This window comes from Pseudophryne corroboree, chromosome 3 (genome assembly GCF_028390025.1).
Source record: "Pseudophryne corroboree isolate aPseCor3 chromosome 3, aPseCor3.hap2, whole genome shotgun sequence".
In the NCBI taxonomy this organism is placed as follows: Eukaryota; Metazoa; Chordata; class Amphibia; order Anura; family Myobatrachidae; genus Pseudophryne; species Pseudophryne corroboree.
The window spans coordinates 514,329,855-514,354,104 of NC_086446.1; the positions used below are offsets into that span (position 1 = coordinate 514,329,855).

The 24,250-nt window shown below is 45.5% G+C and overlaps 1 protein-coding gene across 1 annotated transcript; it reads left to right on the forward strand.

Moving 5' to 3' along the window:
* The first annotated feature begins 21,657 nt into the window (after positions 1 to 21,657).
* LOC135057958 (actin nucleation-promoting factor WASL-like) lies at positions 21,658 to 23,525 on the forward strand. The gene is made up of 2 exons (XM_063963649.1): positions 21,658 to 21,952; positions 22,779 to 23,525. Exons 1-2 carry the CDS (start codon positions 21,905 to 21,907, stop codon positions 23,460 to 23,462), a joined length of 732 nt encoding a protein of 243 aa, XP_063819719.1. The 5' UTR covers positions 21,658 to 21,904; the 3' UTR covers positions 23,463 to 23,525.
* The last annotated feature ends 725 nt before the right edge of the window (positions 23,526 to 24,250 follow it).

Genomic DNA, 24,250 nt, shown 5'->3' on the forward strand with positions numbered 1-24,250 from the left:
ATTTTTGTTCTCCATATTTTAATAGGCACAACTAAAAGGCACCTCAGGTAAACAATGGAGATGGATGGATACTAGTATACAATTATGGATGGACGAGCGACTGCCGACACAGAGGTAGCTACAGCCGTGGACTACCGTACTGTGTCTGCTGCTAATATAGACTGGATGATAATGAGATGAAATTAATATATATATATATATATATATAGAGAGAAACTGCAAGGACCGGCACTCCCCCTCCCGGACTTAGTGCTTGGGTGCCATCTCAGATAAATTTGGATAATAGGCAACATATATATATAATATCACTAGTACTGCAGCCGGACAGGTATATATATTTATTATGTAATGACTGATGACGGACCTGCTGGACACTGTCAGCTCAGCAGCACCGCAGACTGCTACAGTAAGCTACTATAGTAGTATGTATCAAGAAGAAAGAAAAAAAAAAAAACACGGGTAGGTGGTATACAATTATGGATGGACCAGCGACTGCCGACACAGAGGTAGCTACAGCCGTGGACTACCGTACTGTGTCTGCTGCTAATATAGACTGGATGATAATGAGATGAAATTAATATATATATATATATATATATATATATATAATATCACTAGTACTGCAGCCGGACAGGTATATATATTTATTATGTAATGACTGATGACGGACCTGCTGGACACTGTCAGCTCAGCAGCACCGCAGACTGCTACAGTAAGCTACTATAGTAGTATGTATAAAGAAGAAGAAAGAAAAAAAAAAAAACACGGGTAGGTGGTATACAATTATGGATGGACCAGCGACTGCCGACACAGAGGTAGCTACAGCCGTGGACTACCGTACTGTGTCTGCTGCTAATATAGACTGGATGATAATGAGATGAAATTAATATATATATATATATAATATCACTAGTACTGCAGCCGGACAGGTATATATATTTATTATGTAATGACTGATGACGGACCTGCTGGACACTGTCAGCTCAGCAGCACCGCAGACTGCTACAGTAAGCTACTATAGTAGTATGTATAAAGAAGAAGAAAGAAAAAAAAAAAAAACACGGGTAGGTGGTATACAATTATGGATGGACCAGCGACTGCCGACACAGAGGTAGCTACAGCCGTGGACTACCGTACTGTGTCTGCTGCTAATATAGACTGGATGATAATGAGATGAAATTAATATATATATATATATATATATATATAATATCACTAGTACTGCAGCTGGACAGGTATATATATTTATTATGTAATGACTGATGACGGACCTGCTGGACACTGTCAGCTCAGCAGCACCGCAGACTGCTACAGTAAGCTACTATAGTAGTATGTATAAAGAAGAAGAAAAAAAAAAAAAACACGGGTAGGTGGTATACAATTTTATGGATGGACCAGCGACTGCCGACACAGAGGTAGCTACAGCCGTGGACTACCGTACTGTGTCTGCTGCTAATATAGACTGGATGATAATGAGATGAAATTAATATATATATATATATATATATATATATAATATCACTAGTACTGCAGCCGGACAGGTATATATATTTATTATGTAATGACTGATGACGGACCTGCTGGACACTGTCAGCTCAGCAGCACCGCAGACTGCTACAGTAAGCTACTATAGTAGTATGTATAAAAAAGAAGAAAAAAAAAAAAAAAAACACGGGTAGGTGGTATACAATTATGGATGGACCAGCGACTGCCGACACAGAGGTAGCTACAGCCGTGGACTACCGTACTGTGTCTGCTGCTAATATAGACTGGATTATAATGAGATGAAATTAATATATATATATATATAATATCACTAGTACTGCAGCCGGACAGGTATATATATTTATTATGTAATGACTGATGACGGACCTGCTGGACACTGTCAGCTCAGCAGCACCGCAGACTGCTACAGTAAGCTACTATAGTAGTATGTATAAAGAAGAAAAAAAAAAAGAAAAAACACGGGTAGGTGGTATACAATTATGGATGGACCAGCGACTGCCGACACAGAGGTAGCTACAGCCGTGGACTACCGTACTGTGTCTGCTGCTAATATAGACTGGATGATAATGAGATGAAATTAATATATATATATATATATATATATAATATCACTAGTACTGCAGCCGGACAGGTATATATATTTATTATGTAATGACTGATGACGGACCTGCTGGACACTGTCAGCTCAGCAGCACCGCAGACTGCTACAGTAAGCTACTATAGTAGTATGTATAAAGAAGAAGAAAGAAAAAAAGAAAAAAAACACGGGTAGGTGGTATACAATTATGGATGGACCAGCGACTGCCGACACAGAGGTAGCTACAGCCGTGGACTACCGTACTGTGTCTGCTGCTAATATAGACTGGATGATAATGAGATGAAATTAATATATATATATATATATAATATCACTAGTACTGCAGCCGGACAGGTATATATATTTATTATGTAATGACTGATGACGGACCTGCTGGACACTGTCAGCTCAGCAGCACCGCAGACTGCTACAGTAAGCTACTATAGTAGTATGTATCAAGAAGAAAGAAAAGAAAAAAACACGGGTAGGTGGTATACAAGTATGGATGGACCAGCGACTGCCGACACAGAGGTAGCTACAGCCGTGGACTACCGTACTGTGTCTGCTGCTAATATAGACTGGATGATAATGAGATGAAATTAATATATATATATATATATATATAATATCACTAGTACTGCAGCCGGACAGGTATATATATTTATTATGTAATGACTGATGACGGACCTGCTGGACACTGTCAGCTCAGCAGCACCGCAGACTGCTACAGTAAGCTACTATAGTAGTATGTATAAAGAAGAAGAAAGAAAAAAAAAAAAACACGGGTAGGTGGTATACAATTATGGATGGACCAGCGACTGCCGACACAGAGGTAGCTACAGCCGTGGACTACCGTACTGTGTCTGCTGCTAATATAGACTGGATGATAATGAGATGAAATTAATATATATATATATATATATATATATATATATATAATATCACTAGTACTGCAGCCGGACAGGTATATATATTTATTATGTAATGACTGATGACGGACCTGCTGGACACTGTCAGCTCAGCAGCACCGCAGACTGCTACAGTAAGCTACTATAGTAGTATGTATAAAGAAGAAGAAAGAAAAAAAAAAAAACACGGGTAGGTGGTATACAATATTATATATATATATTATATACAATTATATATATATATATATATATATATATATATATATATATATAGAAGAAAAGCAGCGGCACTCTCAGGTTTTAGATTCAAAGAAAACGGGACACAACGGTCACAGGTTCAAAATTCAACGTTTCGATATTTTACTATCGTCATCAGGATAAGAACATTACAAACAAACAATGCTTAAATAGCTACTCACCCCACCTCGTGTAGACCATCGTCGCGAGTACCGGGTCCAGTGACGACACTCCATAGCGCCGCGCACTTCCTGTGCGCCCGGCCGCGCAGACGGTCACCTAGCAACCAATAAACAAAACACCGTGTGTGTACATTAATGGATCAGAGACAAGCTAACCACTCGAGGACTAAAGGAGTGGGACATATAAGGCACATCAGCCTGTCCTGGGTATAATATAAACTAATGTATACATGCTGAACATCTGCATATTAACGTGTACGTAGTAAACATATAGATGAGTACCCCACATGATAATTAATATATATAAATAGAGGTAGACCGTGTCCAAATTATCACCGGCTGATCATTGCTGTAATAGGAAAAAAGCATATGTAAGACACATCTGGTTATATAAAGCAGTTCAAGGGGAGATGCTCATTTAGGCCTTTTGGTGCGATGGTGTTTAATCGATATATCCATCTTGTCTCCCTTTGCAGGAGAGCTTTACTCCTATCTCCCCCTCTCATGCGCTTAGGTTCAGCATCGATAATTTTATATCTCAAGGTTGTCAGACTATGGTTAAGCAATTTAAAATGTCTGGCCACCGGCTGATTTAAAGCATCCTTACCACCCTCCAAGGCATGTCTAATGGCTGACCTATGAAGTGCCATTCGTTCTTTGAACTGTCTTGTGGTCTTCCCTACGTAGAGAAGACCACACGGACAGCGGATGATATACACCACGTGGGTGCTACTACATGTCAGTACCTGCCGGATGGCTATCCGTTCCCCCGAATGTGGGTGGGGGAAGGAATTGCCATGCTCCAGGTAGCTGCACGTAATGCACCCTGTACAACGGTAGCAACCAGCCTTTCTGGTTAGAAAGGTGGTTGGTCCAGCTGCTTTTTTCTCAGAAATATCATTTTTTACTAGCCAGTCCTTTAAGTTACGATTCCTAGTATAACTGGCCATCACTTTGGAATTTCTCAGCATGGGAAGGTCAGGATCCGAGGTGACTATTGGCCATAACTTCTTCACGGACTTCGAAATAATCGAACTGGCAGTAGTGAATTGCTGCACAAACGGTACAATGTCCTTTTTCGGTTTTCTGGTGTCAGCTGTGGGAGTCAACGTCTCTGTCCGAGGAATGGCAAGTACCTTGTTCTTTGCTACAAGGAGGCTCTCATAGTCGTATCCTCTTGTTAAGAACTGCCGGATCATAATGTCTATTTCTTTGACAGTTTCATTGAGGTCATCGGAGATGCGGTGAATCCTTAAAAACTGTGAGAAGGGTAACCCCTTCTTGGTAGAGACAGGATGTTGGCTGCTGTAATGTAGAATAGTATTTCTGTCCGTGTCTTTTTTGTACAGAGTCGTCTTAATTCTACCATTAGATAAGGAGATTTTTACATCCAGATAATTAACGTATTGAGTACTCATTTGATAGGTGAACTTGATGGTGCTCCCAGTGGAATTGATGGTAGTCATCAGTTCTATGAATTCCAGCTCAGTGCCCGTCCATATTAGTAATAGATCATCAATATAGCGTGTATAGAATGGTATTTTACTGGCAACAGTCTCCTCACTGAAAAATGCTTGTTTTTCCACCTCGAACATGTAACTGTTCGCAAAGGCCGGGGCCACGCAAGACCCCATAGCACAGCCTTGTTGTTGTACATACCAGTGGGCATCGAACAAGAAATAATTTCTCTTGAGGGTTAGCTCTAAAAGTTTGATGAAGAACATCAAATCCGGGCCTATATAGGACGGACTGGCAGCCAAAAGTCGAAACACCGCTTCCAACCCCCCTGAATGGGGGATATTGGTGTATAAGCTGACTATATCCAATGTGCACAGGAATGCATCCTTAGGCAACATTGGTAAATCCTGTAACAGCCTAATTAATGTATATGTAATGTATATATTAAACTGGTGGTGATTATTAAACTGGTGGTCAGGTCACTGGTCACACTATCAGCAACTTGCAAGTAGTACTCCTAAGCAGACAATCACAATATATATTATACTGGTGGTCAGTGTGGTCACAATGGCAGTGTGGCACTCTGGCAGCAAAAGTGTGCACTGTACGTTATATGTAGTACTCCTGAGTCCTGCTCTCAGACTTTAACTGCTCCCCACTGTCAGTGTCTCCCCCACAAGTCAAATATACATTATACAGTCACACTATCTATCTAACTATCACTTCAGCAAGTAGTAGTACTCCTCCTAATGCTCCCCAAAATTACTACTGTGTCTCTCTCTACTCTAGTCTCACTCTCTTCTTCTCTTCTCTATAAACGGAGAGGACGCCAGCCACGTCCTCTCCCTATGAATCTCAATGCACGTGTGAAAATGGCGGCGACGCGCGGCTCCTTATATAGAATCCGAGTCTCGCGATAGAATCCGAGCCTCGCGAGAATCCGACAGCGGGATGATGACGTTCGGGCGCGCTCGGGTTAACCGAGCAAGGCGGGAAGATCCGAGTCGCTCGGACCCGTGTAAAAAAACATGAAGTTCGGGCGGGTTCGGTTTCCGAGGAACCGAACCCGCTCATCTCTATAATATTCTCCAAACCTCACTTATTCGGAAAACTATACATTCACTTTCTGCACAAACACCTGCAATGCAACTTCTACTCTGACCCTGCAAATACCTGGAAAACAAATGTGTCACTGAGGAGCATATTTACTGAAGTAACACTGACTTGGTTTGCCAACACTGTGTAATTTTCCAACTAACATCAGCAAATATTTGAGCTACTGTCAACCTGTAGATACTAACGACAGTTTAAAATTGATTTTTATTTCTACAAACTTCACTGCTCTCTTATTCAGCCACCACTCCTCCTCCTACTCTCATTTTGCTACCACTATTTACCCCAGCCACACTATGGCCAGGCTGGCAACATCCCCCATTAATCCTTGTCTTCCTATTCCTTTTTTCTGTCCCCTGTTACCACCTCTATCCCTCTCTCCCAGTCTCCTACATCTCATGCTGTCTCCTCTCCTCTGTCTGCCTCCCTTCCCCTCCTCTTCTGTTTCCCCACTGCAATTCACTTCTGCCCCTTCACACCATTTATACCCCACCACTCAACCCTGCTCTCTCCCTCCTCTGCCTGTCTCCTCACCTCTCCTCCACCAGTATCATACTGCACTCCCTCCCTGCCTCACTCCTGCAGTCTCCCTTCCTAGCCAAGGCCCCAGCACCATCAATTCACCCTCTTTATCCCTTCCTTCCCCATCAAGCTTACCTCAACGCCATAGCAATCCTGATAATCTCATTCACATCTCTCCAACAAACTCATACCCCCTATCCTGTGCACTCTGGAATGCCAGATCTGTTTGCAACAAATTGACCCCCACTCACGACCTCTTAATATCCAACTCCCTGCACCTCCTGGCCATTACTGAAACCTGGATTACACCCTATGACACCGCTTCTCCTGCTTCTCTCTCGGCTGGGGGCCTTACATTCTCACACACACCCCGACCTGGGGGTCGTCATGGGGGTGGTGTTGGGATCCTTTTACCCTCAAGCTACACATACCAACTTATACCTCCAGAACCATCTCTTACATTCTCTACATTTGAGGTCCATGCAATTCGCCTCTACCAACCCACTAATCTTCGAGTTGCTGTCATTAACCGTCCACCTGGCATTTCCTCTAAATTCCTCGACAACTTTGCTTCCTGGCTACCTCACTTCCTCTCTTCTGACATTCCCACCATTATCCTAGGTGATTTCAACATTCCTATCGATAACCCCACAAAACCACCTGCCTCTAAACTCCTTAACCTCACATCTTCACTTGGTCTCTCCCAGTGGACCAGCTCACCCTCCCATGTGAACGGGAGCTCACTGGATCTGGTTTTCACTCACCGCTGTGATATTTCTGATTTCTCCAATTCCCCTTTTCCCCTCTCTGACCACCACTTGCTCTCATTCAACTTATCTATCTCTGCTCCCCCATCTCTCCCTCCTAAGGCTACCATCACTAAGCGTAATATTGAGGCTATTGACACCTCATCCCTATCCTCCCTGTTTGACTCGCTTCTCTCTCCTCTTCTCTCTCTCACATGCCCTGAACAAGCCACATCTCTATACAATGCATCTCTTACTTCAGCCTTGACTCTGTTGCTCCGCCAACCACTATTCACCCTCGCAGATCAACACCTCAACCCTGGCACACCAAATGCACCAGATATCTACAAAAATGCTCACGTACTGCCGAGCGACACTGGAGGAAATCACGCTCTCAAGCAGACTTCCTCAATTTCAAATTCATGCTCTCATCCTTCAGTGCTGCCCTTTCCCTTGCTAAACAATCATACTTCAAAATACTCATCTCTACCCACTCTTCCAACCCCCGGCGCCTCTTTGCCACTGTTAACTCCCTCCTCTGCCCACCACCACCTCCTCTCCCTTCCTCATTGTCTGCTCTTGACTTTGCCACTTACTTCACATCCAAGATTGACTCCATACGTCAGGACATCACATCCCACCAGTCCAGCAACCAGCCACCACCCATCCTTTGCCACCCCTCCCCTACCCTCTTACCAACTCTGACATCTTTCTCCCTAGTATCTGGTGAGGAAGTCATGGCCCTCATACACTCCTCCCCCCCCACAACCTCCCCACTCGACCCTATCCCCTCCCACCTCCTTCGCTACCTCTCTCCTTCTGCCTGTTCCCATCTTGCCCACCTTCTCAATCTCTCCCTCTCATCAGGCACTGTCCCCTCTGCCTTCAAGCATGCTCTTGTCTCCCCTATTCTTAAAAAACCTACCCTTGATCCTAACACTCTCTCCAACTATCGACCCATCTCTCTCCTCCCCTTTGCCTCCAAACTTCTTGAGCGTATTGTCTATAACCGCCTTCCTGCCTTTCTTTCCTCTCACTCACTGCTTGACCCATACCAGTCTGGTTTCCGCTCTCTCCACTCCACTGAAACTGCCCTCACAAAAGTCTGCAATGACCTCCATGCCGCCAAATCTAAGGGCCACTACTCTCTGCTTATTCTTCTTGACCTCTCTGCTGCTTTTGACACTGTGGACCACCCTCTTCTTCTGCAAATCCTTCACTCTCTTGGTCTACGCGATACTGCCCTCTCCTGGCTGTCCTCCTACCTCTCTGATCGTTCCTTCTCTGTCTCCTCTCATGATGCTACCTCGCCCCCACTTCCACTAACTGTTGGTGTCCCCCAAGGTTCTGTTCTTGGGCCTCTCCTTTTCTCTCTCTATACGTCCTCTTTAGGTGAACTCATTAGTTCTTTTAATTTCCAGTATCACCTCTATGCTGATGACACTCAAATCTACCTCTCCTCCCCTGATCTCTCCACGGCTCTCCTCACTCGTGCCTTTAACTGTCTTTCTGCTATCTCTTCCTGGATGTCCCAGCGCTTTCTTAAACTCAACATGTCTAAGACTGAGCTGATCATCTTCCCACCCTCCCGCACAACCTCACCTCCCACAATCTCATTATCCATTGATGGCACGACTATCTCCTCTAGCCCCCAAGTACGCTGTCTTGGTGTAATCCTTGACTCCTCCCTCTCCTTCAAACCACACATTCAGCACCTCTCACAAACCTGTCATTTTCATCTCAAAAACATTTCCAGAATCAGACCTTTTCTCACCCAGGATGCCACTAAGATCATTATTCACTCACTGATTATTTCCAGACTGGACTACTGTAATCTCCTCCTAACTGGCCTCCCTGAAAATTACCTCTCTCCACTCCAGTCTATCCTCAATGCTGCTGCTCGGCTCATCTTCCTCACCAAACGCACTACATCCACCTCCCCTCTCCTACTAGCCCTTCACTGGCTTCCCTTCCCCTTCAGAATCCAATTCAAACTTCTCACTCTTACTTACAAAGCCCTCACCCACTCCTCTCCCATCTACATCTCTGACCTTATCTCCCTTTACACTCCCACCCGTCCTCTTCGCTCTGCTAATGCACGCCGCCTCTCCTGTCTCCTGATTACTTCCTCCCACTCCTATCTCCAAGATTTTTCACGTGCTGCTCCCTTCCTTTGGAATTCTTTACCTCTCCCCCTCAGACTCTCCACCTCTCTACAAAACTTCAAACGGGCTCTCAAGACCCACTTCTTCACCAAACCCAGCCAAATCTCATCCTAACCCTCTGTCCCATGCTCGGTCTACCCCATCTGTGTCACCCCTGTCTGTCTGCCCCTCCCCCTAGAATGTAAGCTCTCACGAGTAGGGCCCTCTTCCCTCATGTGCTCACCCTTTTCTTACTTTAATAATTCTCAACTGCCCAAATCACAGTTTTTGGGCCACCTGGAACTTATCTCTGTCATTTACTGGTGTAGTTATGCTTAGTTACCCTGTACTTGTCCAAAATTGATTTCAACTGTAAGTCACTGTTTTGATTATGTGCATATGTACTCTGTAATTGGGCGCTGCGGAACCCTTGTGGCGCCATATAAATAAACGATAATAATAATAATAATAATAATAATCTGTCTTGTTTACTTACATAGCGCAGAGAGCAGAAAGATCTGTACTGAGCACAAAGCAGTCCATGTGCTCTCACTCTAGAACATTAATGTGTATAACAAGTGATGTAAGATTGATGCTGCTGTGTGATCTGTCTTGTTTACTTACACAGCGCAGAGAGCAGAAAGATCTGTACTGAGCACAAAGCAGTCCATGTGCTCTCACTCTAGAACATTAATGTGTATAACAAGTGATGTAAGATTGATGCTGCTGTGTGATCTGTCTTGTTTACTTACATAGCGCAGAGAGCAGAAAGATCTGTACTGAGCACAAAGCAGTCCATGTGCTCTCACTCTAGAACATTAATGTGTATAACAAGTGATGTAAGATTGATGCTGCTGTGTGATCTGTCTTGTTTACTTACACAGCGCAGAGAGCAGAAAGATCTGTACTGAGCACAAAGCAGTCCATGTGCTCTCACTCTAGAACATTAATGTGTATAACAAGTGATGTAAGATTGATGCTGCTGTGTGATCTGTCTTGTTTACTTACACAGCGCAGAGAGCAGAAAGATCTGTACTGAGCACAAAACCAGTCCATGTGCTCTCACTCTAGAACATTAATGTGTATAATAAGTAGAGATGAGCGCCTGAAATTTTTCGGGTTTTGTGTTTTGGTTTTGGGTTCGGTTCCGCGGCCGTGTTTTGGGTTCGAACGCGTTTTGGCAAAACCTCACCGAATTTTTTTTGTCGGATTCGGGTGTGTTTTGGATTCGGGTGTTTTTTTCAAAAAACACTAAAAAACAGCTTAAATCATAGAATTTGGGGGTCATTTTGATCCCAAAGTATTATTAACCTCAAAAACCATAATTTACACTCATTTTCAGTCTATTCTGAATACCTCACACCTCACAATATTATTTTTAGTCCTAAAATTTGCACCGAGGTCGCTGTGTGAGTAAGATAAGCGACCCTAGTGGCCGACACAAACACCGGGCCCATCTAGGAGTGGCACTGCAGTGTCACGCAGGATGTCCCTTCCAAAAAACCCTCCCCAAACAGCACATGACGCAAAGAAAAAAAGAGGCGCAATGAGGTAGCTGTGTGAGTAAGATTAGCGACCCTAGTGGCCGACACAAACACCGGGCCCATCTAGGAGTGGCACTGCAGTGTCACGCAGGATGTCCCTTCCAAAAAACCCTCCCCAAACAGCACATGACGCAAAGAAAAAAAGAGGCGCAATGAGGTAGCTGTGTGAGTAAGATTAGCGACCCTAGTGGCCGACACAAACACCGGGCCCATCTAGGAGTGGCACTGCAGTGTCACGCAGGATGTCCCTTCCAAAAAACCCTCCCCAAACAGCACATGACGCAAAGAAAAAAAGAGGCGCAATGAGGTAGCTGACTGTGTGAGTAAGATTAGCGACCCTAGTGGCCGACACAAACACCGGGCCCATCTAGGAGTGGCACTGCAGTGTCACGCAGGATGTCCCTTCCAAAAAACCCTCCCCAATCAGCACATGATGAAAAGAAAAAAGAGGTGCAAGATGGAATTGTCCTTGGGCCCTCCCACCCACCCTTATGTTGTATAAACAAAACAGGACATGCACACTTTAACCAACCCATCATTTCAGTGACAGGGTCTGCCACACGACTGTGACTGATATGACGGGTTGGTTTGGACCCCCCCAAAAAAAGAAGCAATTAATCTCTCCTTCACAAACTGGCTCTACAGAGGCAAGATGTCCACCTCATCTTCACCCTCCGATATATCACCGTGTACATCCCCCTCCTCACAGATTATCAATTCGTCCCCACTGGAATCCACCATCTCAGCTCCCTGTGTACTTTGTGGAGGCAATTGCTGCTGGTCAATGTCTCCGCGGAGGAATTGATTATAATTCATTTTAATGAACATCATCTTCTCCACATTTTCTGGATGTAACCTCGTACGCCGATTGCTGACAAGGTGAGCGGCGGCACTAAACACTCTTTCGGAGTACACACTTGTGGGAGGGCAACTTAGGTAGAATAAAGCCAGTTTGTGCAAGGGCCTCCAAATTGCCTCTTTTTCCTGCCAGTATAAGTACGGACTGTGTGACGTGCCTACTTGGATGCGGTCACTCATATAATCCTCCACCATTCTATCAATGTTGAGAGAATCATATGCAGTGACAGTAGACGACATGTCCGTAATCGTTGTCAGGTCCTTCAGTCCGGACCAGATGTCAGCATCAGCAGTCGCTCCAGACTGCCCTGCATCACCGCCAGCGGGTGGGCTCGGAATTCTGAGCCTTTTCCTCGCACCCCCAGTTGCGGGAGAATGTGAAGGAGGAGATGTTGACAGGTCGCGTTCCGCTTGACTTGACAATTTTGTCACCAGCAGGTCTTTCAACCCCAGCAGACCTGTGTCTGCCGGAAAGAGAGATCCAAGGTAGGCTTTAAATCTAGGATCGAGCACGGTGGCCAAAATGTAGTGCTCTGATTTCAACAGATTGACCACCCGTGAATCCTTGTTAAGCGAATTAAGGGCTGCATCCACAAGTCCCACATGCCTAGCGGAATCGCTCCCTTTTAGCTTCTTCTTCAATGCCTCCAGCTTCTTCTGCAAAAGCCTGATGAGGGGAATGACCTGACTCAGGCTGGCAGTGTCTGAACTGACTTCACGTGTGGCAAGTTCAAAGGGCATCAGAACCTTGCACAACGTTGAAATCATTCTCCACTGCACTTGAGACAGGTGCATTCCACCTACTATATCGTGCTCAATTGTATAGGCTTGAATGGCCTTTTGCTGCTCCTCCAACCTCTGAAGCATATAGAGGGTTGAATTCCACCTCGTTACCACTTCTTGCTTCAGATGATGGCAGGGCAGGTTCAGTAGTTTTTGGTGGTGCTCCAGTCTTCTGTACGTGGTGCCTGTACGCCGAAAGTGTCCCGCAATTTTTCTGGCCACCGACAGCATCTCTTGCACGCCCCTGTCGTTTTTTAAAAAATTCTGCACCACCAAATTCAAGGTATGTGCAAAACATGGGACGTGCTGGAATTTGCCCATATTTAATGCACACACAATATTGCTGGCGTTGTCCGATGCCACAAATCCACAGGAGAGTCCAATTGGGGTAAGCCATTCCGCGATGATCTTCCTCAGTTGCCGTAAGAGGTTTTCAGCTGTGTGCGTATTCTGGAAACCGGTGATACAAAGCGTAGCCTGCCTAGGAAAGAGTTGGCGTTTGCGAGATGCTGCTACTGGTGCCGCCGCTGCTGTTCTTGCGGCGGGAGTCCATACATCTACCCAGTGGGCTGTCACAGTCATATAGTCCTGACCCTGCCCTGCTCCACTTGTCCACATGTCCGTGGTTAAGTGGACATTGGGTACAGCTGCATTTTTTAGGACACTGGTGACTCTTTTTCTGAGGTCTGTGTACATTTTCGGTATCGCCTGCCTAGAGAAATGGAACCTAGATGGTATTTGGTACCGGGGACACAGTACCTCCAACAAGTCTCTAGTTGGCTCTGCAGTAATGATGGATACCGGAACCACGTTTCTCACCACCCAGGATGCCAAGGCCTCAGTTATCCGCTTTGCAGTAGGATGACTGCTGTGATATTTCATCTTCCTCGCAAAGGACTGTTGAACAGTCAATTGCTTACTGGAAGTAGTACAAGTGGGCTTACGACTTCCCCTCTGGGATGACCATCGACTCCCAGCGGCAGCAACAGCAGCGCCAGCAGCAGTAGGCGTTACACGCAAGGATGCATCGGAGGAATCCCAGGCAGGAGAGGACTCGTCAGAATTGCCAGTGACATGGCCTGCAGGACTATTGGCATTCCTGGGGAAGGAGGAAATTGACACTGAGGGAGTTGGTGGGGTGGTTTGCGTGAGCTTGGTTACAAGAGGAAGGGATTTACTGGTCAGTGGACTGCTTCCGCTGTCACCCAAAGTTTTTGAACTTGTCACTGACTTATTATGAATGCGCTGCAGGTGACGTATAAGGGAGGATGTTCCGAGGTGGTTAACGTCCTTACCCCTACTTATTACAGCTTGACAAAGGGAACACACGGCTTGACACCTGTTGTCCGCATTTCTGGTGAAATACCTCCACACCGAAGAGCTGATTTTTTTGGTATTTTCACCTGGCATGTCAACGGCCATATTCCTCCCACGGACAACAGGTGTCTCCCCGGGTGCCTGACTTAAACAAACCACCTCACCATCAGAATCCTCCTGGTCAATTTCCTCCCCAGCGCCAGCAACACCCATATCCTCCTCATCCTGGTGTACTTCAACACTGACATCTTCAATCTGACTATCAGGAACTGGACTGCGGGTGCTCCTTCCAGCACTTGCAGGGGGCGTGCAAATGGTGGAAGGCGCATGCTCTTCACGTCCAGTGTTGGGAAGGTCAGGCATCGCAACCGACACAATTGGACTCTCCTTGTGGATTTGGGATTTCGAAGAATGCACAGTTCTTTGCTGTGCTGCTTTTGCCAGCTTGAGTCTTTTCATTTTTCTAGCGAGAGGCTGAGTGCTTCCATCCTCATGTGAAGCTGAACCACTAGCCATGAACATAGGCCAGGGCCTCAGCCGTTCCTTGCCACTCCGTGTGGTAAATGGCATATTGGCAAGTTTACGCTTCTCCTCCGACAATTTTATTTTAGGTTTTGGAGTCCTTTTTTTACTGATATTTGGTGTTTTGGATTTGACATGCTCTGTACTATGACATTGGGCATCGGCCTTGGCAGACGACGTTGCTGGCATTTCATCGTCTCGGCCATGACTAGTGGCAGCAGCTTCAGCACGAGGTGGAAGTGGATCTTGATCTTTCCCTAATTTTGGAACCTCAACATTTTTGTTCTCCATATTTTAATAGGCACAACTAAAAGGCACCTCAGGTAAACAATGGAGATGGATGGATTGGATACTAGTATACAATTATGGACGGGCTGCCGAGTGCCGACACAGAGGTAGCCACAGCCGTGAACTACCGCACTGTACTGTGTCTGCTGCTAATATATAGACTGGTTGATAAAGAGATAGTATACTCGTAACTAGTATGTATGTATAAAGAAAGAAAAAAAAACCACGGTTAGGTGGTATATACAATTATGGACGGGCTGCCGAGTGCCGACACAGAGGTAGCCACAGCCGTGAACTACCGCACTGTACTGTGTCTGCTGCTAATATATAGACTGGTTGATAAAGAGATAGTATACTCGTAACTAGTATGTATGTATAAAGAAAGAAAAAAAAACCACGGTTAGGTGGTATATACAATTATGGACGGGCTGCCGAGTGCCGACACAGAGGTAGCCACAGCCGTGAACTACCGCACTGTACTGTGTCTGCTGCTAATATAGACTGGTTGATAAAGAGATAGTATACTCGTAACTAGTATGTATGTATAAAGAAAGAAAAAAAAAACACGGTTAGGTGGTATATACAATTATGGACGGGCTGCCGAGTGCCGACACAGAGGTAGCCACAGCCGTGAACTACCGCACTGTACTGTGTCTGCTGCTAATATATAGACTGGTTGATAAAGAGATAGTATACTCGTAACTAGTATGTATGTATAAAGAAAGAAAAAAAAACCACGGTTAGGTGGTATATACAATTATGGACGGGCTGCCGAGTGCCGACACAGAGGTAGCCACAGCCGTGAACTACCGCACTGTACTGTGTCTGCTGCTAATATAGACTGGTTGATAAAGAGATAGTATACTCGTAACTAGTATGTATGTATAAAGAAAGAAAAAAAAACCACGGTTAGGTGGTATATACAATTATGGACGGGCTGCCGAGTGCCGACACAGAGGTAGCCACAGCCGTGAACTACCGCACTGTACTGTGTCTGCTGCTAATATATAGACTGGTTGATAAAGAGATAGTATACTCGTAACTAGTATGTATGTATAAAGAAAGAAAAAAAAACCACGGTTAGGTGGTATATACAATTATGGACGGGCTGCCGAGTGCCGACACAGAGGTAGCCACAGCCGTGAACTACCGCACTGTACTGTGTCTGCTGCTAATATATAGACTGGTTGATAAAGAGATAGTATACTCGTAACTAGTATGTATGTATAAAGAAAGAAAAAAAAACCACGGTTAGGTGGTATATACAATTATGGACGGGCTGCCGAGTGCCGACACAGAGGTAGCCACAGCCGTGAACTACCGCACTGTACTGTGTCTGCTGCTAATATATAGACTGGTTGATAAAGAGATAGTATACTCGTAACTAGTATGTATGTATAAAGAAAGAAAAAAAAACCACGGTTAGGTGGTATATACAATTATGGACGGGCTGCCGAGTGCCGACACAGAGGTAGCCACAGCCGTGAACTACCGCACTGTACTGTGTCTGCTGCTAATATATAGACTGGTTGATAAAGAGATAGTATACTCGTAACTAGTATGTATGTATAAAGAAAGAGAAAAAAACCACGGTTAGGTGGTATATACAATTATGGACGGGCTGCCGAGTGCCGACACAGAGGTAGCCACAGCCGTGAACTACCGCACTGTACTGTGTCTGCTGCTAATATAGACTGGTTGATAAAGAGATAGTATACTACTAATATTATATATACTGGTGGTCAGGTCACTGGTCACTAGTCACACTGGCAGTGGCACTCCTGCAGCAAAAGTGTGCACTGTTTAATTTTAATATAATATTATGTACTCCTGGCTCCTGCTATAACCTATAACTGGCACTGCAGTAGTGCTCCCCAGTCTCCCCCACAATTATAAGCTGTGTGAGCTGAGCAGTCAGACAGATATATATAATATTATTTATATATAGATAATAGATGATGCAGCACACTGGCCTGAGCCTGAGCAGTGCACACAGATATGGTATGTGACTGAGTCACTGTGTGCTGTGTATCGCTTTTTTCAGGCAGAGAACGGATTATAAATAAAACTGGTGGTCACTGGTCACTATCAGCAAAACTCTGCACTGTACTGAGTACTCCTAATGCTCCCCAAAATTAGTAAATCAAGTGTCTCTCTAATCTATTCTAAACGGAGAGGACGCCAGCCACGTCCTCTCCCTATCAATCTCAATGCACGTGTGAAAATGGCGGCGACGCGCGGCTCCTTATATAGAATCCGAGTCTCGCGATAGAATCCGAGCCTCGCGAGAATCCGACAGCGTCATGATGACGTTCGGGCGCGCTCGGGTTAACCGAGCAAGGCGGGAAGATCCGAGTCGCTCGGACCCGTGAAAAAAAACATGAAGTTCTGGCGGGTTCGGATTCAGAGAAACCGAACCCGCTCATCTCTAATAATAAGTGGTGAAAGATCCGTGCTGGTGTGTGACCTGTCCTGTTTACTGACATAGGGCCTGATTTGGAATTGTATGCAAACCTGATGGGTTACGTACAAATCCGATTGTCGTGGGTCTACAGCACATGTGCAAAACCAGTTCCGTGCATATGCAGAACGGGTCCTGCAATATTGCTCACAGTCCCCTCTAAGCTGCAGCATGATTGATATTCTGTAGTGTTTGGGGGCGGCAACCTGGTCTGTTTTGCAAAATCGGGTGTGTTATTCCTGTTTTGTAGCCATGCTGAGCCCAAAGTCTGTATTGTTGGACCCAGACTTCATGGACCCAGCTGACCTGTTCCGACGGGCACTCTGAGTAAGCTTCTGCTTATGCAGACTGGACGAGTACTGTGACCATTGCGACTGATGGCGATCCAGTGCTGCGTCTTCGGATGCAGCACTCGGATCGCAGATGCATGCAGCAGGCGTCTATTTCCTTATTTCCTTGTGCCTACAGACACCTGCTGCAGCATTTGCGTTTTATTTGTACGGTATTTAGCCGCCGCTTCCCTGTATCTGTGCAATATCTGGGGTCATTCCGAGTTGATCGGTCACTGCCGTTTTTCTCAGCGCAGCGTTCAGGTAAAATCTGCGCATGCACGCCAATGCGCATGCGCGACGTACGGGTACATTGAGCATCGTCATTTTGCACAGGTTCTAGCGAGTTTCTGGGTGTCAGCTGACCAGCAGGCGTGGCTGGGCGTTTGCTGGGCGGGTATCTGGTGTCATTACTGTGTCTCTCGTCACAGCAATCATCGCACAGGATAAGTAACTACAAGGCTGGTCTTGTCTTGCACAAAATGTGTTTGCAGGCGCACTGCTGCACAGGCGTTCGCAATCCTGCAAAGCAAAAATACACTTCCCCATGGGCGGTGGCTATGCGTTTGCACGGCTGCTAAAAACTGCTAGCGAACGATCAACTCGGAATGACCCCATCGTACATACTGTATCAGAATGAATCCGATCCATAGGGCAGAGAGGAGAGAGATTTGTATTGAGCACAAACCAGGCTCCATGCTCGGACTAAGTAGAAGACAGGAAAGGTGTTAAACAGCTGACAACGCATAAGGAGAAATAGGAGGAAAGGGATATATGTTGGTAGTAGTGTTTTACAAAGTGGAAAGGTTTATTTACTAGCCAGGTAAAGGAAATATTACAAATAGATACAGTAAATGCAGAAAAAGTGCAATAAAGGTATAAATTGTAGGACTCATTATGTTACCAGTCACTTGTCACTCTTTGTGTTCCCAGACACAGCACACAACAGGCTGGTTTGCTATAATGCATTGCTCACTGAATAATAACTGTGTTGAGACAGAGAATGACACACGTGAAAGCACAGAATCGTATTACTTCCAAGCAAAAACGCTACAGTCTGTATTTCCAGCACTTACAATGGGTGTATATAAATGACTAGTTATTGGACAGACAGATAATAGCAGTGCACAGAGGAAACAACCACCAACCTACTATTAAATCATTGTGAGTACAGAGAGAAACAAATCTAAATTCAGAGGATTTACCACATGTAAGATAATCCAAGTACTGTGAAAAGAAAACATTTATGCGCAGAGTGTGGTGAAATCAGCTTTCTCTAATGACTCCTGTCGGGATACAGTATCTATTTTTATTTCTAAGCATTTTAAATAAGCTGACTCTTGAAAATCTTTGAATGGTCCATTGCTGCCCATTTGTGCACACATAATACAACCTCTGTCTGTGAGAGACTGCAATAAGAGAGGGAAGGAATCCATCTTTATGAAAATAAAATGTAAAAACATTACAGGTACCATATATGTCAGAAATGTTTGAGTTGAGCATTGCTGCAATGCTCTGCAGCACATTACGGATATTTGAACGGCCCCCAATGAGTAAATGAACAACAAACTGAGCGACTATTTTGAAAAAAAAAAATGGTTAGAAAGCCATTGATTCTATGCACTAATTGTACGCAGCTGCCACATATGGCGAATAATTGAAATGCCCCATAGTGTGTTGCCACCGTATCACCACCCAGACCATTGACCATTAGAAACGCCTTCTTGAAAGTGCAGCCAACTGTTCTTCACTTATTTTCAGTAAGACTCCAGAGCTTCTGCAACTATAAGCGCATTTCAACACCAGTATTAGTGGGGTCACTAGAGTCAGGGCCGGACTGGGACTAAAAATAGCCCTGGCTTTTAAAGCACACAGGCCCACCTTGGGGGCAAATGTACTAAGATGGGAGTTCTATTTAAGATGGGATGTTGCCCATAGCAACCAATCAGATTTCAGGTATTATTTTCTAGAAGGTGCTAGATAAATGAGAAGTAGAATCTGATTGGTTGCTATGGGCAACATCTCATCTTAAATAGAACTCCCATCTTAGTAAATTTACCCCTTGATGTCAGCATCCAGCTCCTGACATAGACGCCTTCCCTTACTATCCTACTTCTTAGTCTGTGCTCTTACAAATATAATTAATATTAGAACAATGGCCCTCATTCCGAGTTGATTGCTCGCTAGCTACTTTTTGCAGCAGTGCAAACGTATAGTCGCCGCCCACAGGGGAGTGTAGTTTCGCTTTGCAAGTGTGCGATCGTATGTGCAGCTGAGCGGGACGAAAAAGTTTTTTGCAGTTTCTGAGTAGGTCTGATCTTACTCAGCCCTTACGATCACTTCAGCCTGTCTGGTCCCGGAATTGACATCAGACATGCCTGGACACGCGTTTTCCCTACCACTCCCAGAAAACGGTCAGTTGACACCCATAAACGCTCTCTTTCTGTCAATCTCCTTGCGAACGGCTATGCGAATGGAATCGTCGCTAGAAGCATTGCACAGCAACAATGCTGTTTGTACCCGTATGACGTGCGTGCGCATTGCGGTGCATGCGCAGTAGTAACCTGATCGCTGCGCTGCAAAAATTGGCAGCGTGCGATCAACTCGGAATGAGGCCCAATCTAAATCATTCACTGTATTAAAATCCACACAACAGAGATCATACTGCAGGGAATGCAAACATGCCATAGTCAGATATTTGGTATGTGGTTTGGTCTGTTAGGTAAAGCTTACACTTTGGTGTACAGTAGGCCAAACACAAAGAAAAGGGAAGGCATTTTTCCAAATGACCAAGCCCTGGTTTAGTAGTTGTACAGGATTAGATAGTGGCAGTAATTCAGACATGATTGTAGCAGCAAATTTGTTAGCAGTTGAGCAAAACTATGTGCACTGCAGGGGGGGGGGGGGCAGATATAATATTTACAGAGAGAGTTATGGTGCCCATACACTTGTGAGATAATCGGTACTAACCTTCGATTTCGACTGGATCTGTGAGAGAAATTGGGGGATTGTATGCACATTTTAGGTACCTCTCGACGCGATGCGCGGGCACGCCGGTCGAATCTTGTGTCTCAAGATAGTATGTGCTGCACTTAATATTTATCGAATCGTGGCGCGATCGCATGCTGTTTTTTACCACTTTCGATTTATCACACCGCAAATGTGCGATATGGGAAGACAGGAAGCGACTTCCGGGACACTCCTCTTCCATGCACTGCGCACATGACTGGAGAGGAGGCTGCAAGCACGCTGCTGAGCTCCCAAACAAACCGCACAAGGTAGGCAGGCTATACCACTGGCCACCAATGACTATTATGTGTTTTTACCAACACTGCCCACAATTATGCTGCTGCACCCAGAATTATACTGGCCCACTGCCCAAAATGCTGCACCACTGCAAGCCCCAGGCGGCCGCGCCCTAAACGCCATTATACTGCGCCACTGGCCACCAATGACTATTCCTTTTTACCAACACTGCCCACTGTTTATGCTGCTCTACCCACGTTTATACAGGCCCCATGCCCAAAATGCTGCGCCACTGCAAGCCCCATGCGGCCGTGCCCTAAACGCCATTATACTGCGCCACTGGCCAGCAATGACTATTATTCTTTTTTACCACCACTGCCCACCATTATGCTGCTCTACCCACGATTATACTTGCCCCCCTGCCCAAAATGCTGCACCACTGCGAGCCCCAGGCAGACGCGCCCTAAACGCCAGTATACTGCACCACTGACCACCAATGACTTATTCTTTTTTACCACCACTGCCCACCATTAAGTTGCACTACCCACGATTATACTGGGCCCCTGCCCAAAATGCTGCACCACTGCAAGCCCCATGCGGCCGCGCCCTAAATGCCATTATACTGCACCACTGCAACCCACATCCCACCGTTATGCTGCTGTACCCTGCACACCAATGTATTCTCACAACATATTTCGGATAACTCACACCAGTAACTAGAAAATGGAACTTTAACTAGAAAAAAACACTTTATTTAACCAGAATAGTTGAACTTTTTCATGTTTTTTAATTTCCATTTTTTTTGCATTCTGCAGTTGTCCTATGAGAACCGCGAGTTTCTTTCCGGCTTCATCAGCCTGTACTGTGAGGAGGAGTGTCTGTGGCTGACGTCCTCACCAGACTACAGCAACAAGCAGAAGAGGGAGGCTGCTAATACCCGCATGGTGGAGTACTCCAAGCCCACCTTCTCTGTTGCTTCGGTGGCCTGGGTCCGAAAGAAAATCGCCAATCTATGGACAGTCTTTGTGAAAGAGAACCACAAGGTGGAGGAGTCCAAGAGGTCAGGGGCCGGTGCAGACAAGGTGTATGTGCCGCAACTGTGATACTACAAAGATCTCAACTTCCTCCTGGAGAAAAGGTCAGCTAAGGAGTCCCTGGTGGTGATGGCAGAGTTCGAGGAGGGAAGTCTGGACATGGAGGAGGCCGAAGGGGTAAGTTGCTTTTTAAATGGTTTTTACCTAATATATTCCTCCTGCCATGCCACAGCTCCTTCCCCATTGAAGAAGGCATTATATTTTTCCCTGACCTCTTTTGCCCTTGCAGTGCCGCGTATAGTTGCTGCAGGTGGTCCCACCGAGCAAATCGGCGCTGTCACCACTGGCTGGTTGGGATCTTCCAGTCCTGCTGGCAGCAAAGGCATTTGCCTTGTGTCCTTGTGTAGTATTCACCATGCTGTTACTACACAGTCAATTTTGTCCAGCCTCATGTTAATGAGTTTGTGGAAGATCCTGAACCGGTTGCTGAGAATGCCAAATGCATTCTCAACAACCCTGCAGGCCCTAGAAAGGCGGTAGTTAAAAATGCACCTATCGTGGTTCAGGACTCTTTGCGGGTAGGGCTTTATTATGTGTTCGTGCAGTGCGAAGGCCTCATCTGCCACGAACACAAATCCCAGCCCATTCTTTGTTTGCTCCACAGGCGGCAGATTAATGGAGTTGGTGGTGATCATAGAAGCGCGTATTTTTCAACGATCCACCATCCGAGCAACGACAATTTTTCCCAACATCCAGGAAAATAAACTCATAGTTTGCATTGACCACCGCAATGAGAACAATGCTAAAGTAGCTGTTATAATTGAAGTAGTCCGACCCGCTGTTGGTGGGTTTGGTGATGCGCACATGTTTCCCGTCTATTGCACCACTACAGCGCCTGTCAAAGTCCTCTGCAATAGCTTGCCATTCTGCCACGCGTGTAGGGAACTGTAAAAGAAAAAAAAAGTTTGACTATCCACTAAATATGTTTCCCTTTACCCTATAGACACCTGAAGAAGACCTCAGCCGTACCCCTGCCCTCATCAACACCTCCCCAGTGGAACCAACCTCTCCACAGCGACAGACTGGCAGGAGGAAGCCAAGGAAAACAAAATTTGTAGAAGACCCTCTACTATTGGAGGCCTGTTCACAGCTGCTATGGAAACCGGATGAGTTTGATGACTTTGCATCATATGTGAGCAAATCTATGCGAAAGGTTTCTGCGCAGCAGCAGGTAGAGTGCCTGTGCCTGGTGTCACAGGTTTTGTACCAAACACTCTCAGGGCAACTGACACCAGAGTGTAACGTGCATGGGCCAGAACCTCAAGCACCTGCTCCTCATCTCCTATTGACCTTCAGTTCACCACCACCCACCTACCCTACATCTACTACTCCGCACCCCAGCTACCATTCCGGTTATCCGCAACCGCAGGCCCAATCCAACTACCCTTCCTCCACTTTCCATCCTCCTCAAACCCCTCCTCATCAAACCAGCCACCCTCCATGTTTTCGTCAACCCCCACCCCCATCCACCCACCCTTCCCCCACTTTCCAATCTCCTCCTCAAACCAGTTACCCTTCCCAAGCCAGCCACACATCCACCATCTCCTCCGCAATTTTGACCTGCTTGATGTCACAGGGGGGACAAAAGGAGGAGGAGGAGGAGGAGACAAGTCTCTTTGAAATGTAGGGTGATTCTCAATTACTGGTGCCCATACCAACAGATGTGGTGCAGTCTGATACTACGGTGAGTGTCTACGCTCAGGCGGACAATGCACACATGCTGCTAGGGACAGGTTAGGGTACCGGGGACCCATTTTCCTGCCCCTAGCTGCATGTGTGCATTGTGCCCCTGGCTGCGGTGCCACTCAATGGTGTAGTATCAAAATGCACCTCGTTTGTTGTTATATATAGCATTTTTTTTTATCATTTCATACATGTAATGATGCACATGTGCTGCATCATGAAAACTTTATACTGTTTGAAAAAGTTCAGCCATGTTGGCTGCATATTTAAAAAAGTTATAGGCATTTTTTTTACGTTTCTCAAATGTAAATGCTGACCTTGATATATATTGCACCAGATGTGCATTTTGATACTACGACGTTGAGTGGCACCGATACCAGGGGCACAATGCACACATGCAACTTGGTGCAGGTTGATGGAACCGGGGAGCCATCTTCCTACCCCAAGTTGCATGTGTGCATTGTGCCCCTGGCTGCGGTGCCACTCAATGGTGTTGTATCAAAATGTACCACATTTGTTGCTATATATAGCATTTTTGTTATGTCATAAATGTAATGATGCAGATGTGCTGCATCATGAAAACTTTATACTGTTTGAAAAAGTTCAGCCATGTTGGCTGCATATACAATTATGTCTTGAAATAAAAAGCACATATTTTTTCTACCCAATTTCAGTTTGCCAAATAAAACATTTTGTTACATGACAAGCAATGTGTGGTGTAATTTTCTTCCC